Source organism: Neolamprologus multifasciatus, chromosome 7 (assembly GCF_963576455.1).
Source record: "Neolamprologus multifasciatus chromosome 7, fNeoMul1.2, whole genome shotgun sequence".
Lineage (NCBI taxonomy): Eukaryota > Metazoa > Chordata > Actinopteri > Cichliformes > Cichlidae > Neolamprologus > Neolamprologus multifasciatus.
In genome coordinates this window covers 13569037-13585162 of record NC_140445.1, presented here as the reverse complement: position 1 = coordinate 13585162, position 16126 = coordinate 13569037, and the positions used below count along the sequence as shown (strand labels likewise).

General features: G+C 38.8%; 1 protein-coding gene across 1 annotated transcript in view; it reads left to right on the top strand.

Annotated features, from left to right (window-relative positions):
- cwc27 (CWC27 spliceosome associated cyclophilin) overlaps positions 1-16126 on the top strand; it is a 37856-nt gene that overhangs the window by 3217 nt on the left and 18513 nt on the right. Inside the window, exons 7-11 of the mRNA XM_085168603.1 lie at positions 446-515; positions 736-815; positions 904-946; positions 1322-1497; positions 14436-14539. Of these exons, the coding sequence (XP_085024729.1) occupies positions 446-515; positions 736-815; positions 904-946; positions 1322-1497; positions 14436-14539 (473 nt within the window). The remainder of the gene's footprint in view (positions 1-445; positions 516-735; positions 816-903; positions 947-1321; positions 1498-14435; positions 14540-16126) is intronic.

Sequence of the window (16126 nt, the reverse complement as noted above, 5' to 3'; positions counted from 1 at the left end):
AATAATGCCACTTACAATTGATCATGGAATATCTTGGATGGAAGAAATTTCACAAACTAACTTGCTGATCCTAATTCAGGTCTATGCGCCGTGTCATGAAGCTTTTTAGAGCGACCATTCTTTCACAAATCTTGTGAAGGCAGACTGCATGGCTTACATACACCTGTGGCAATGTGACTTAAAACACCTGAATGCAAAGATTGGCAGGTTTGGTCCAGTATATTTGGCCTCATACTGTTAGTCTAGGTCCCAACACTTCCTGTTCTTCTCTTTAAAGAACCTGAATGATAGCCTGAACTAGAGGTAATGGTGTTAATAGGTCCTCTTTAAACTGATTACTGTTTGCTTCATGTTTAATTTGTTTTTAGTGCCAATAATGTTATTGATAAAGATTTATAACAATATGTTATTTCCCTGCAATTACCCATGTTTGTGTGTTTTGCAGGAATTTCAGTCTTTTATCATTTGGAGAGGAAGCTGAAGAAGATGAGGAGATGGTGAACCAAGTCAGCCAGGTACTGGATCGTAAAACCATTATATGTGGGCACCTCTGACATTTACTCTTGTGCCACTCACACATCATAACTAGGTGTATATTAGAAATATTAAGAAATTTCCAAAAGTACATAGACATGTAAATAACTGTTGTCTGGGCATTTTTCTTTTCTTTTCTTTTCTTTTCTTTTCTTTTCTTTTCTTTTCTTTTCTTTTCTTTTCTTTCCTTTTTTTAAATAGACATTCAAGGGAAAAAGCAAAAGCAGCCATGACCTTTTGAAAGATGATCCCAGACTGAGCTCTGTTCCAGCAGTTGATAAGTAATTCATTAATAGTTATAAAACTATTTTAATTTCCTTTTAAAATTTGAATTATTAAAAAGTCTGAAAAAGTTGGCTCTGCTCACAGGGGTAAGAAGAAAAAAGCATCTGCATCTGGTGATGCAGCTTTGGTAAGTCTTTTAGATTTTCCTCCATTTGCACTCAGAGGTGAAGTATCAACATTAGTATTTTGGGGTGGCTGTAGCTCAGGTGGCAGAGCAGGTCAGCCACTAATCAGAAGGTCGGTGGTTCGATCCCAGGCTGCCTCCTGGCTGCATGCCAAATATCCTTGGGCAAGATACTAACCCCATATTTGCCTACTGGTGGTGGTCAGAGGGCCCGGTGGCGCCTCTGTCAGTGCCCCAGGGCAGCTGTGGCTACAATGTAGCTTGCCATCCCCAGTGTGTGAATGGGTGAATGACTGAAAGCGCTTTGGGGTCCTTAAGGACTAGAAAAGCGCTGACTTGGTCCATTTACCATTTACCATGTTTGATGTGTTTCTCCAGTCAGGTGACGAGGCTGATGATGATGTTGAGGATGACATGGACACAGATGAGGAATATGACTCGGAGAAGAAAGAGAAGATCAGAGAGCTCATAAGTAAAAAGCTAAAGAAGGAAAAGGGTGGCGAGAAAGTGGCAGAGCCCACTGAAGAGGAGCAAGAAAAAAAGATGAGCCGCAGGTATTTTTTTTTTTTTCTTGGTTGTTTGTTTGGTTTTTTTGCAACCATGCTGCAAATAAATTCAACTGAACTACTAGAAAATTTAAAACGTAGGTACTGCATAATGATCTCTCTGAAATTATGTATTTTGAAAAATTTTACCACTAAAAACTGTTGCGTGTAGTTAAAATTACATGGCTGCTAAAAACAAAAAAAATAGTATTTCATAGTTTTTTCAGCAGCGTCTTATGGTCGTTGTTGAACTTGTAATGTGGTGTGAAATCCTGGTGGGGGAGCTATTGGACTATGTAATATATAGATGATGCTAAACCTTACCTGTTGCTGATTGTTATTATAACTTTTATTTTTCTGACAAGGAAAATATTTAGTAAGTCCAAGAGACAAAATGTTACTTTTCAATGTTCATAGCTGCATATTTTTTTCTTTTTTCAATTACGTAATTGTTAGTCTGAGATTCCTAAAGACATAGCAGTGCAACACAATGATAAACAACAATTTGAAACCCACAAATTTCATTCAGATGTGATAAATAAAAGCACCAAATTTCAGTTTATGAGAAGCAGGAAATGGTAAACCTTTAGCATCTTTACTAGAAAAATGTCGTTGTTTTAGCTCCACCTTGACCTAATCTTGAAATTTCATGACAACAAGAACAAATTCAAGAGAGATGAGAAGGATTTGTATAATATTTTAACAGCTCAGTGGCCTAGACACAGTAGAAACAATCATTAGCTCGTATTAATTAGTGCCTTTCTGCAGCAGCAAATCCTCTTGAACAGTCATGTTTTGTCTGGCAGTTTCTCTGATGCAGTCGTGGTTGGACTTTGTTGTACAAATTAATGTATATTTAACAATTTAGATTTGGTGTTACTTGTTCGTGAGCTATTTTAGATTGTCATCCTTTAGTGCCACCCTTACAGCCACTTTGATGCTGACTTGCTCACTATACTGGAAAGAAGGTTTTTGGGGCTCTTGAGCTCCAGACTGAGGCACTTGAGGCACGTAGGGAGGAGTGGTTCATACCTTGGCGTCACTATTTGAATCTTTAGTCATGTTTAATTTGAGCACCCACCATTGTAACGATATATGTCACAGAAGATAAGAAAATGCATAATAGATACCCCTTTTTAAGTCATTAGTAGCAAAACAGGCATATATTAACTGGATTTATTTAAAATATTCCTCCTGAAATAGATGGAGAACCTTAATCTTTATTAGATTTTTAGATAAAAGTGAGCCCAATTAGTTATGAAAAAAAGTTATAGGGCCAACTTGGTTATTTTTATTCATGTGTAGTGATTTATCCAGTTTCAAAAGCTGGATCCAGAGAATATTTGAAGTTTTGGCTTGAAATGAGTTAAATTACAAATACGTTATCACAATACATTTTTACAGGACCCTGTGTAGTCTTACAAAATAGTTAGTACACCCGATCATAGCTTTAGCAGCATTCACTGGAAATAATTGTTTTGTGTTTGACCCTATCAATCTTTCACATCGCTGTGGAGGAATTTTGGCCCACTCTTCTCAACATTGCTTCAGTTCATTGAGGTTCACAAACATTCGTTTATGCACGTTTTTCTTAAGATCCAGTCACAGCATTTCAATCAGATTGAGGTCTGGACTTTGCTGGGCCATTGCAACACCTTGATTCTTTTCTCTCTTTTTTTCAGCCATTCTGTTGTAGATTTGCGGCTGTGATGGGGATCACTGTCCCGTCGCATGACCCAGTTTCAGCAAAGCTTTAGCTGTCGACAGATGGCCTCGCATTTGACATTAGAGTATGTTAGTATACAGAGGAGTTTATGGTTTACTCAGTGATTGTTAGGTGCCCAAATCCTCTAGCTGCAAAACAAGTATATATCATCAGGCCTCCCCCATCCTGCTTGACAGTTGGTGTGAGGTGTTTGTGCTGATATGCTGTGCTTGTTTTTTGACAGAAATAATCTCCACTTTGACCTTGTCTGTCTGAAGAACATTGCTCCAGAAGTCTTTTTGTTGTTGTTGTTGGTTTTTTTTTTAACCACAGTCTATATAAAAGACAGGCACAGCCTCCTCTGTAGTTTATCTTCATGGTAATCTCTTTCTTGATCTTCCAGTGTCAGGAGTGACCATATTTAGACAAGAGCTTCAGTGGGCTGCCCACTAGGAGCTGTTGTGACCTGAGGGTTGCTTTGGCCAGCAGGAGTAGAAAACAGTATTCTTGAATGATGCGCAGCTCTCTTACTCACCTATAAGCTTTTCCACAGTGTCCATGGGAGCAGGTGTGGACCACAAACAAATAGAGGCAAACGTGCTTTCTCTCTTTCTCAAGAAGGCACACTATGTCTGCTTGCCTCTTCCTGCGCATAATGTTAAATCACCTCTCAACCACCTTTCCTCTCAAAAAGGAGAGGTGGTTGTGGACCAAAAAAATATGATGGAACAAAAAACAATGCAGTTAAATACTTAAAAAAAATAAGTATCAGTCCTGAACCAGTTGTTATACATTAAATGTCAATAAATCTGTGTGTGAAGTTTTTTGATAGTTTGATTTGATGCTTGAATGCAAAGGTATTCATTTCTGTGTTTGAGCTAATTCAGGATCTTTTTGTGTTTTAAAAGTGTGACTCTTTGTTTGCATTTGTCTTCGAGGATTTTTTGAGGGTGGGTCACTCTGACTGGTTAATGCTAAATGTTTGGATTTTTAATCTGGATAACTTTCATTCCACATTAACATAGTGAATACATGTCATGGAGTATGGCTATATCCTGGTAGTGGAATTGTATAATTCCATTTGTTTACAAAAGGCACCATAAATATTTCCGAACGTCCACTTTAGTGGCTTCAGTTTGCAGAGTCCTAACACAAAGCTGACAGCTGTAGGATACAGCTGTGTGTCTGTCAGAACATTTGCAGCCCTAACTAGAAGCATCAGTGAAGTTCACACACGAGATATAAAGAAGAATCATCCTCATACAGTTTTTATGAAGGGAGAGAAACTGAAGCTATGGAAAAACTGCTCCTATTTAGGGAATACTCTATGAATTTTTATTGGAAATTTGAAGTTGGGCGATTCACAAGACAGACTAAAAAGAATGATCTAAATCAAAGTAGCAGAGACTGAAGAATCTTACTGCTCCTATGCTGTTAGATATAACCTGGAAGCCATACATTTTAGACATCCTGCTTGAAGAAGTAGGAAGTTTGAAGTTCTTATTAAGAAACTAAGACTAATATCATGCACCCTGATTTCATGAGTAGCGGTGGATGAACTTAAGAAAATTTGAGGTCAGAATTCAGAAATTTCAGACCATAAAGTCCTAGTCAATAGTATCTGAAAAGCTCCAAACAAACCACTAGATCCTCCTTTTCCCATGATACAGCTAACTTCACATTTAAACTTTAAGCACAAGCCCAAACTTAGAATACCCAATATTGTATAACTGATAAGTGTTTTTCACTTGTTACAAAACTCTCTTCAGAGCCAAAGAGACATTAAACAACTGATTTCAAAGCCTCCTTGTGACAAGTACACTAAACTTGCAGTGGCTCTTCAAGAAAAATTGTCTACTAGAAGTCCTTATCTCCAGTTCTCCTACTTTTTCCCCAAAATGATTTATTTAGTTCTCACCAATGAAGTGGAGTCTAACCTGTTTTTTTACATTACCTCCAGCTCTGTCAATACACACCCACTTACTTTGATACATTCTCACAAACACATGCACACACGCACACCAAAGCTCGCACATCTCAGTTGTTTCTCACTGGACCAACATCAGGACTCTGCTCTTTGAAGCAGGAAAATTGGCATTCAACACAAATTGCTTACTTAGCAGTAAACAGCACGTCTGTCCAAGCCAGCCGTGTGAGCGCAATGGAGGTGAGAGTGATGGTGTGTGTGATAATATTTGGATGAAAATGACCTGTGGAGAATGGAGAGAGTGATTTAACAGTTATCTCTCCACAATATCCTCTTCACAGGTAGCTCTCAGCACACATAATCAACATACCCCTCTCTCATTAGTGCTAATAGGATAAAGAGTGGGCCCCCAGTCAGATGTGTGTGTGCGTGTGTGCGTGCCCTGACTGACAGCCAGCCCAATGCAGGCAGACTGCAGTATATTAAACACAAGCGCAGATTGTTTTGCTACAAGAACTGTAACCCAACACAGTGGTTTGTCTTGGCAGGGAATCAAAGAGCAGGCTGGTAGGTACAGTGTTAGTACAGGACAAAGGGGGCATTGTTGCAGGGTGAGCTTGCTCTCCCACCGTTGCTTTGCTTTGGGCTTTCAGCTACTTTGTCCGCAAGGAAGAACACCAACTGCTATCTAGTCACCTGGGAAAAAGGAGGCAGGATGTTAACAGCAGTCACTAATCTCCATTCTGTCTGATGGCCTTCACTGCTGCATGACTTCTGCTATTTGGTCTTTCATTTAATTCCTTTGTACTTGCTATGTGTGTGAGTGTGAGTATGTGAGAGAGAGAGATACAGGTTTGTAGTGACTTACGGAGTAAATTTTACAAAGCTCCCCCTATTGCTGAGAAAACCATGAAATTAGGAGCGTGCATGAATCCAAAATAGTTTTGACTTGATGTAAAAACTGTCTTAAGTTGCTTTCCAGGATCCAGATGATATTCCACTGCAATATTCCATCATTGCAAAATGCTTGGACTTGTTCATATTCAGCATTCAGTTTCCAAATAATAGTTTACCTGTGAATACAACTTTAAAACTAAGGACACAATTGATCAAAACACATTCATTTCTCCCAGAGTTTGCCTCAATTTGTTGTGTAGTCGATGTTGTGGGTACCTCTCTTTAAGCCTTTACACTTACAGTTTGACACTCCCTTTATGTTACTATTGATCAAGTGCCTTTGCTCTTTCAAGTGGGCCTCTTTGTCTTGAGTGGGAGGGTGGGGGGGTGCTTTATAAAAGACACTACGGAATGAAGTCCCAAAAGCAGTGTATGTGGTAGTCGCCACTTTTGTTAAACCCGACGGGGCATGACTGGGGAAGCAAAACGCTTCCATATGGCTGTGGGACACAGGGTGAGCTGCTTCTGCCAGCATGGCCTGGCTCCCTCTGCTGTTTCTGGTAATGGCTTTTTAGTTACAGCAGACTGAAGATAATGACAGAACAGCACATCCTGTTATTTATTCCACTTGTTATCACTTATGTGTATTTGGTGACTTAATAATACAGATGGAATTACTTTTTTTTTTTTTAATTCAGTGTGTCTTCCAGATTTTCATTTTCATGTCATCCATAGAATATTCTAATTAAAATTACATTTGGTAGGGACTTGTGTGTATTTTTAGTGTAGGTGTATACACATGATACATAGAAATGTATTTAGGTGTGAATAAATGTAGGAAAATAAAGGATCCAGTATCTGATTTACAGTGACTTTTCAATATTGATTATGATGTAGATTTTTTTTCTTTAGAGTGTAAGAATACTGGATTTTGGGGCCCAAAGCCAGCAGCAGTTTTGGGGTAGTAAAAATGTATTCATCAGCACATTGACTGTTTTTGTTTAATATATATACTCTGCTTTTCCCATATGTTTATGAAAAGCTATGCGGGTCATTGTTCATTAACTTTAGCTTGACTTTGCATTACTGTCTGCTCCTCTGTGATGCAACTCTCCTACATGTGTTGCAGACAATACTAAGTGTGTTTTAAACAAAGAAGTTGAAGCCATTCTGTAGGACATTCTGTTTAATGACACTATTTCTGAAGCTACCCAAGCATCTTTTTTGAGTGTTGTACTATATTACAAAAAGAAAGTTTTACAGCCAGTATAAGAGTATGCCAATATCAGTATATTATATTGGCTGTAAATTAATGTTTAATGTTCCTTTCAAACATTCCCAGCCCAAAGAAATTCGAACATCATAAAAGAAAACCAGGAGATATTCTCATCTGAGGACATGGAACCAGTGAATTTGTATATAATATATAATTTCAAGTTATCATAGTGTCAAACTCCTCGAGAGAAAAGAAAAATCTATGTTCCCTCTGGCACTCTGCCACGTGCTCTAATCAAAGCTGTGTGTGTTTTAATCTTGTGAATGTCTTCTTAATTCGTTGAGTTGTTTAGTCTATAAAATGTTACCACAATTTTCCAAAACCTGAGAGTAAATGTTTGTGGGAGAGTCAGTTTACGTTAATATAAAACAGAGGAAAACCAAATCTTCACGTCGGAGAAGGTTTTAGTTGAAAAACGACTATAAAGATTAATCATTTTTCAAACGAGTTGCTGACTCGCTTTCTGTTGATTGACTAACTAATGAATTGACCGGCCCCTGTAGTTCTATTCTTCATTTGTTGGTCTTCTGCCACGTTGAGTCTGTTTCTCTTTCCACATTTCAAACATCTTTTCAGTATTTAAAACACCTTAAGAAAGCATTCCCTTAGCTTTGTGGACAGTTTACCTTAAATGAGACATCAGACACTAATTATCCCGACCAAGCTGCAGACAGTATGTCACTGTGTATTAATTGGCTGCACTTGTCTCTTGTCATTGGTCATAACCCAGTGCGTTCTCAGGGAAAGGTTGCAGAGATCATGAAAGCATTCAGCGCTGCATTTGTACAGAAACCTGCTTGAGATAATCCAGTTCTTGGCAGCAGAGTTGTGTATGTTTTGGAACTGCCAGGTTTACACATCTCTGGACCACTGTAGCATGTCTGCACCATATGGGGCACTTGCTTGCTGGAAACAGTTCCATACAGCAATGCATATCTAAGATGTGTGAAGTTTTGAGGGGTTTTTTTTGTTTGTTTGTTTTATATAATTCAAAGTGAATAAAAAGCAAAAGTGAGGCTTGGACTGTAATCGGCATCATCATCTGATACTGTGCACATTTATGTCAAAATATTTAAGTGAAGTAGAAAATGTGAAACTAAGTATAATTCATACAGTTAATAATCTTTGACATTAATGAGTTACTTCCAGCATAACTGATTAGATGAAGGCTAAAGCATCGTTTCAAAAATTAGGCAGGTGAAGCGCTCTAAAAAGGAACCTTGGTCCACTGCGTTGACCTAGATCACTTTGCAAAATCCTGCAAATTCCTGTGTTGAGGTTAGATTCTTCAACTCAAGCTCACAGTTCTCCTTGGCTTTTGACCAAGCCATGGAGTGCCCCCCGAGGGGAGTTCACCCAGCCACCTTGTTATTCTAGCACATTCATCCACATCACTTGCTCAGTCATTAGACTGGATTTAATCCAACGTAGCAAAGAGAAGCTGCTGCTGCCACCCTTGTGGTGTACTTACTCTAAACAACTCTGAGGTGTTAAATTTTACTTTTAGACATACTTTTGACCCATCTTAATCACGCTGTGGCCACATTTTAAGTGAAAACTGTTTGATTTCTGTCAGTATTTACATTTCGTGAAAGCCATTTGAAGGCAAGTTGAGAATACAAAGAAATCCAAAAAAGGATAGCACAGCGTGCTTGTCTATTTTGGAAAAACTATTGAATTTTTGATGAACCATACAGTCATCACTTTACTATTTTTAAGGTTGTCAAATTCCTGTGTCAGCCTCAGACTCCTGCCAGACACTGGAGTATTAAATGCAAGGTTCGGAATCATGAGTACTTGGTCTACTGCCAATCACTTCATATGCTTTCTTTATGAAAAGTTAATCATCCACAGCTCTCTGGTTTTCACATTTCTTGAATTTTCAGGAGTGACAGTAGCTGGCAGCCCCAAAGTACACTCAGACCACAGGGGCTAGTAGGGAGTCACAAAAAAGATTGATAATATATCTAGTCCTGCCAGTTTTGGTCTATTTATCTGGCAACAAATGACAACAGATGAGTGCCTCTCCGATTGGCCTTGTTTTTTAAAATGATTGTTAAATTCGTCTCTCCTGCTGGCAAATAGATTGCCTTATTGAGTAAAGGGATGGGTAGACTTGCAGAAATGGGACAAGAAGGAGCTACCCTGTGCTTTGTCTGTCCTTTATTCTCTTCTTCAGTTATTCTTGCCTTGCACTGAATGAAGTGTTGTTAAAGTGTTATTTTCTTTTGGGGGTTTTTTTCCTTGTTTTTTGCTGAACCTGAGTTATAAATGTCCATCTTAACATTGATAATGCTGGCTGCCTAAAAAAAATCTATGACTAAAACATGCGTTTACATACATTAGACAAAACATTGTGATTCGGACTGGGCAACAAGTGTAGAAACAGAGTAGTTTGTTGTGTTATGATGTGAGGGTCTTGGGAGGAATTTGCTGAGCCCCGAGGTGTGTCCTAACAGGTGTTGGTGGGGCTTTTCCTGTCCTTTCTGCCCTTTTTTCTTTATTGGCACCATGGTTATGGGGCTAATTGTTCAGCTGTTGCCTTGGATACATCTCCTGTTTTCCTAATGGCAACATGTCAAGGCAGGCCAAAAATGATCACGTAGTCCAGTGTGTTCTTTACTCAAAAATAGGCTTGCAAAATCCTTCCTATTAATGCCCATTAATGCCAGAGAAGTGTCAGGGATGATGTTCCTATAAAACCCACAAGAGATACTAGATTAAAGGGCATTTGGAAATCCCAACTGTATGATCATCAGTGCTGCCAAAACTACAGAATCTCCTCACTATTAAATGAATGGGGAGCTTATGTATAAGGATAACATAATATAGTGTACTGCACAGCCTTTGCCAACAAGTCTTTACTATTAGAATGGTCACCTGAGCTCAGTGAGCTGTGAAAGATGGCTACTGCCACTAGTAAAATAACAACAACAATAATAATAATAACAATAACTAGTAAAAAGCAACATGCCTATGTGACTTTTTGGAGGCAGGTAAATTTGTGTTGACTAGGTGCACTCAAAAAAAAAGTATTAAATAAATCCTAGAAAGGATTTCCATGTGATTAAATTGCTTTATTTTAGCATTATTCAGTTCTATTATTCCAACTTAATGTACTTCAGTTGGACCAACTTAACTTGGACCATAATTCATTAATGATGAATCAACTTATTTAATGCAGTTGAGTCCAACTTAGTTTAACCCATGCAAATTACATTAGTCCAACAAAAGTAGTTGCTGCTAATAAAAAGCCATTTATTAATGCTGAAATCCTTTCCATGATTAAGTTCATTTAAAGAGTTATTTTTTGAAATGTTAAAAAAAATTCTGGATAACATAAAACTTGCCAGTCTATCACAGGGCTAACACAGAGAACAATTTCCAGTCACATTGACACTTATGGATAATTTAGAATTACCATTTAACCTAACCCCACTAACTGCATGTCTTTGGATTGTGGGAGGAAGTCAGAGTATCCGGAGAGAACCCATGCAAGCCATGCAGGCCAGATGGTTGATTTGAACTCAGGACCTTCTTCTTGTGAGGCAACAGTGCTAAGCAGCGCACCACCGAGCTGTCAATGATTATTTACAACAAGTACACAATAACAAGGAAAGATATAGATAGATATAGATTTTTTTTTTATATATATATATTTTTTTTTTTTTTTTTTTTTTTTTTTGTCGATATACAATAATGATGGCATACACGTGGTGTGTGTAGGCTTTTCTGCCTCTTATAACCTCAGTGATTTTCTTTTGGTTTGAAATCGCATGTGATCTTGTGGTATCGTGTCCAGGCAACTAACCACTCCTGCAAGACTGTATCATGTCATTTCAACAAGATCTTATATGAGTCACCATAGAAACATAAAATAATTTTGATCAAATTTTGTGCCATCAGCGTTAATCTTGCTAAAATGACGTTAACGCCATAACTGCATTAACGCGGCAAGCTAACCGCGGTAACATGTTGACGCAGTGCAGCCCCATGCACGGGGCAATCCGCAATTGTTAACGGAGATTTGCCGCGTTAATGCAGTTATGGCGTTAATGTCATTTTAGCAAGATTAACGCTGACAGCACTAATTAAATTACAATTTAGACTCTTCTAAATGTAACAACCACCCAAATTCACTTTTTTGAGTGTTTGGCTAAAGAGGCTAAAACCTCAATCTTCAGCTGGTCAACCCTGTGATGTTTCAGTGTCCACAGCAGCAGCTAATTTCAATTAAAAGGTCTAATATTTTTTAACTTGATAAACATTAGCAATCCTAGCACCAGCATCCTTCAATCCTTGCATGCCTTTACTGAATATGGTTAGACAGTACCGGTGAAATAGTCAATACACGGAACAAAAGTCTTAGTCCCTGGCTACATTCAATACCAATATTATTAAGTATTAGCCATTGTACCCAAATCGTATCAGATGGTAGCAGACAAGTTTTAAAATTGTTACCAAGAAGTACAAAAAATTGCTAGAACATTGCATAAATGGGAAGAGCAGGATCAAGCATGTTTTTGAAACTTGATCTGTACTACTAGTAAGGCTGTTAAACCCTCTTTCGTTGTGTGTGTGTGACTTTTTTTTAAAACATCTTAATGAAAGTGCAATATTAAATTATTGGAGCTCAGCTTGCATTTGCACAATCTTTGTTAAATCTGACAGTTGGTATTAAAAAGGTTTGTTGCTGCCTTCATCACCTTAAAAAAACGAAATAGTTAACTGGCCACCTACTGCAGTAATTCTGCAGTAACGTGGATGGAGAGTTTTCTGCTATCATTTTAATCAAAGAGTACCACCAGAGAGACAAAAACCCATTCATCATGTGGGAGTGTGAATAGCAGCTGGAGTCTTCAAATTATTACGTTCTTTGCCCACCTATGGGTTTTCACATCTGTGTCGCATTACAATGCTTTATGTAAAATATGTCTTAGAAAAGAGGTTTGTTGTTATTGATTCTTCTGTAGATTGAGCTGAGCAAGCAACTTCCTCGCATAGGCAGTGTCTGCCAACCAGTTTCTACCCTTGGCAACTTAGTTTGGATTCAGCTGAAGCTATTTTTTTTCTTCAGGAAAACAGAGGACTAACAACTGTATGTCTGACTGATTCCTTATGTGTATCCTCAGAAGAACCAGGAAAGCTAACAAGGAAGAGACATGACATCAAGTCAGACACAGCTGTTAATATTTGCTGAGCCACTTACAGTTAAAATATCACTCAGTTTGATGCCTCAGTACTTTGCCACAGACAATGTCAGAGAATTAAACAAATATAGCACTAGCTACAAACACAAGAATCAAAGTTCCACATAAAAGGAAAGAGAAAGGATATAAATGAATGTCTGTCCAGAAAAGCAGATGTAGGAAACAAAAGCAGCCATTGTTTGGTCTGGAGATGCCTCAGATGTTTCTAGGCCAGGGGCCCAGACTGTGCAGCTTACCTGTGCTTTGTGGCTCTGCAAGTGAATGGGATGAAAACAGAGCTGTCAGGCAGTACAAAAATATTATCATTTCTTAACATAACATATCTGCTCTGTAACTGGCAGAAGTCTCAGTCATATGATGGGGAACAATAATCAGCATTGCTGGCCTTGTATGAGCTGGGCTTCAGGCCGCCTGCCAAAAAGGACACCACCTTGGAGTTAAGGAAGTGAGGATGTGCCTTGGCCTGCCTCTGTCATCCAGTTAAAGGTTTTACAAGGGTGGCTAGCCAGGAGAGGAGTGCCTGGGATAGTTATTGCAGTGCCACTTGAGCGGAGGAAGTATAAAGTTTTTTATTACTTCTGCCACTCAGAGCATTGTGTATTTTATGTATCGAAAAACATTCATATTTAACTTCATACAACTTGTGTAGTGCTCTGATTTATATGCAAATTAATTATGTGCATGCTTTTTTGTACAAATATGAACATGATACTGACCTCATTAACAAATTTTGTTGAGGTCAAATTTAGCTTTAGATTGCCAAAAAAAAAAAAGTACTGTAACTCAGTTTTAAAAACCAACCCCAGAGATTCATCACTTTCCGTTTATATCGCAAAAGGGATGAGTTTATGGTCTGAAACACAGCTTTGGTTCTTGAGCAGCTCAGGTTGAGCGGTTTGGAGACAAAGTTAGAGAGTGAGACATTTAGAACATGTGTCAAGGAGAGAGACTGAATATATTACACACATAGGATGTTGAAGATGGAGCTGCCGGGCAGGAAGAAATGAGAGGGACCTGAAGGAAGTTCATGGATGTAGTGAAGGGCATGCACTACATCAGGCATGCAGCTGGTTGGTGTGACAGGGGAGGATGCAAGTGATAGGGTGAGATGCAAGCAGATCTCTAAAGGAAGCAGTCGAAAAAAGAGGAAGATGATTTTGGCTTTAGACTGACTGGCTTTGACATGGTTCTTGTTAGTGATTACCTGTGACTTGACTTGGAAAGTGTCTAAATCAACCTGGGATTTAATTTTTGAGTTCCTGATCTTCACTTGAGACCAAAGACTCGCCTCTCTCCACTTTGGTCTTGACCACAATAAAAAGATGGGTAATACCCACTGTGACATCATCCACTGGTTAGTGAAGTCCTGTTTGAAGTGTCAAGTTGAGTGATTTGGCTGTCACCACTTGGATGTTTTGAAAAGCGATCAGATGAGCGAAGAACCGATTTGAATGAGAAATCGGGGGACACTGGTCGTTTGCAGGCTAGCGTCTTGTTTGACTCTAAATGGGAACTATAATTTAAAAAGTGAACATCATGTTGTATTCAGTAAGACTTCAAACAAGCAACTAAGGGCACAAACTCTCGAGGAAAGTGTTTTCTGTTTACTGAACCAACACCAGCTTTTCCATGTGCCTTCTTTATTCTGTGTTTCGTTTATGTGCCCACCATAATGACAAGTAGCAACTTGTTTATAAAGACATTTAATATTCTTAAAACATAAAAAAAAATGTATGCCTTGTGTTTGTTTTGCGATGAAGCCAGTGGAGCCAAATGTCTGTTCAAACTATTCTCTTCTTGTTTGTAATGGATGACTTTTTTCTTTGGGCCTGCCGCTCTGGGATTCTTCTTGTCTGTTAACAAGTGTATTCCTTTTATAACAGATGTATATGTTGAGTTTATGATCTCAAAACTGTATTTCTCCATTTACAGTGATGAATTACGGAAAGAGGCGCGACAGTTGAAGAAAGAACTGCAGGCCATAAAGCAAAGAAAAGAAGAAAGTTCAAAACCTGCAAAAGATGAAGTCAAGGAGGGTATGTGTGCAAATGTTTAATCCCCTACATGCACTCTTAAGTGTCCTGGTGTAACCCATTATATTTTAAATTTATTGGTGGCAGATGATATAGTGGGTGTATATTATATGTATATAATATATATTTATAGGTTTAGGGTTTCTTTTAATGATCTTTAAAAGTAGATCTAAGTGTGAAGTAAGTCTCTAGGAGGGTGGTCTGTGCTACATTCTCTGCTAATGGACACTGAGACAGGCAACCCTCTGATTTTGTCAATTAGTTGCAGACGTCTATTCCCCCCCCCCCCCCCCCCCCCCACCTAAACGGCCTGCATTTTTGTGTTGAAGCTTTCTGAAAATTGCATGGGTAAAAATTGTTGAGTGGCCGCCATGGTTGCACATCAAACCCAATGTGTTTGTTAGTTTGCAGCTTTGGCCCAACTAAATTCTGTACAAATCTGCCCCCAAATCTCCTCTGGTCTTCACCACACTCCAGTCTGTCATAATGCCGTCAATCACTGGATTTTTGCTGACGCTGAAACGCATTTTTGAGAATTACAAAAACCACTCAGACACAGAGGTTAGCCTGAGGTTGTGTGCGTTTTTGTGCAACAAAACAAAGTGGTTTACAGGGGGTGTCTGCAGGGAGCAGCCTAAGTGTGGGATTACCACCAGCCAAAATTTACAAAAGTCCACGAAGAGCTCTTGTTGCTCAAACATTGTTTTTGTCTCCACAAACACTGATGGAGTCATGCTTTTAAGTAGAGACACAGACCCTAATGTTTATTTGCTGCCAATTGGCGGCATGATTTTAGATTTAAGAGGACAAGATGCAGTCACTATGTTGTACTCCAATACTATCATAACTACAATTCTTTTGCTCCCTCTAAATTTGTGTTGCTCTCAATTATATCTTTATTCTAACACTCACTAAAAAATCCACTTATTGATTCAGGTGTTGAGACAGTAGCAGCCTTGCATTGTTATACCTAATGGCGAGTAGCCTAGGCTCCTCTATTATCTTACAAGGTATTTAAATTCAGCCAGGGGCCTTTGTTTTGTTCTTTCCTGTCAGCTTAGCCAGAGGCAGGGGTTTCTTTTAAAGAGTTCCTCGTTACATTTTTGTGTTGGAAACAAAAGTTAATTCCATTAAATGGAATGGATAGATGTCACGGGCCAATGGCCGCTGCAGGGGAGACGGATGTCTGCTTAAATGCAGTAAATCTTGTAACTCCACTCAGCCACAGACGAGCACTGTGGTGAGGTTTTTGTTTTATCTCATCTCACTGGAGAAGCTGTGCAGCAATAAGGGCTACGCACACACACACACACACACACACACACAGAGACAATGCCATCCCTTTAAGCTAAAAATTTTCTCCTGATTCTGCTTTGACCACTTTGTGAAGGTCAGCGTCTGGTGCCATTCGCTCACATGTCTCTTTAATTGGTCAGTGCTGACTCAGTGACCACATGATGCTTGTTTAAATTATTTTGCATCTGTAACAAATCATCGGGGGGGGGGGGGGGGGGGTTGTCATATAATCCACTAGATATGTTCTTGGTAAATTATGTCATCTGAGATATGGCAAAACAGGAAAGTCATGAT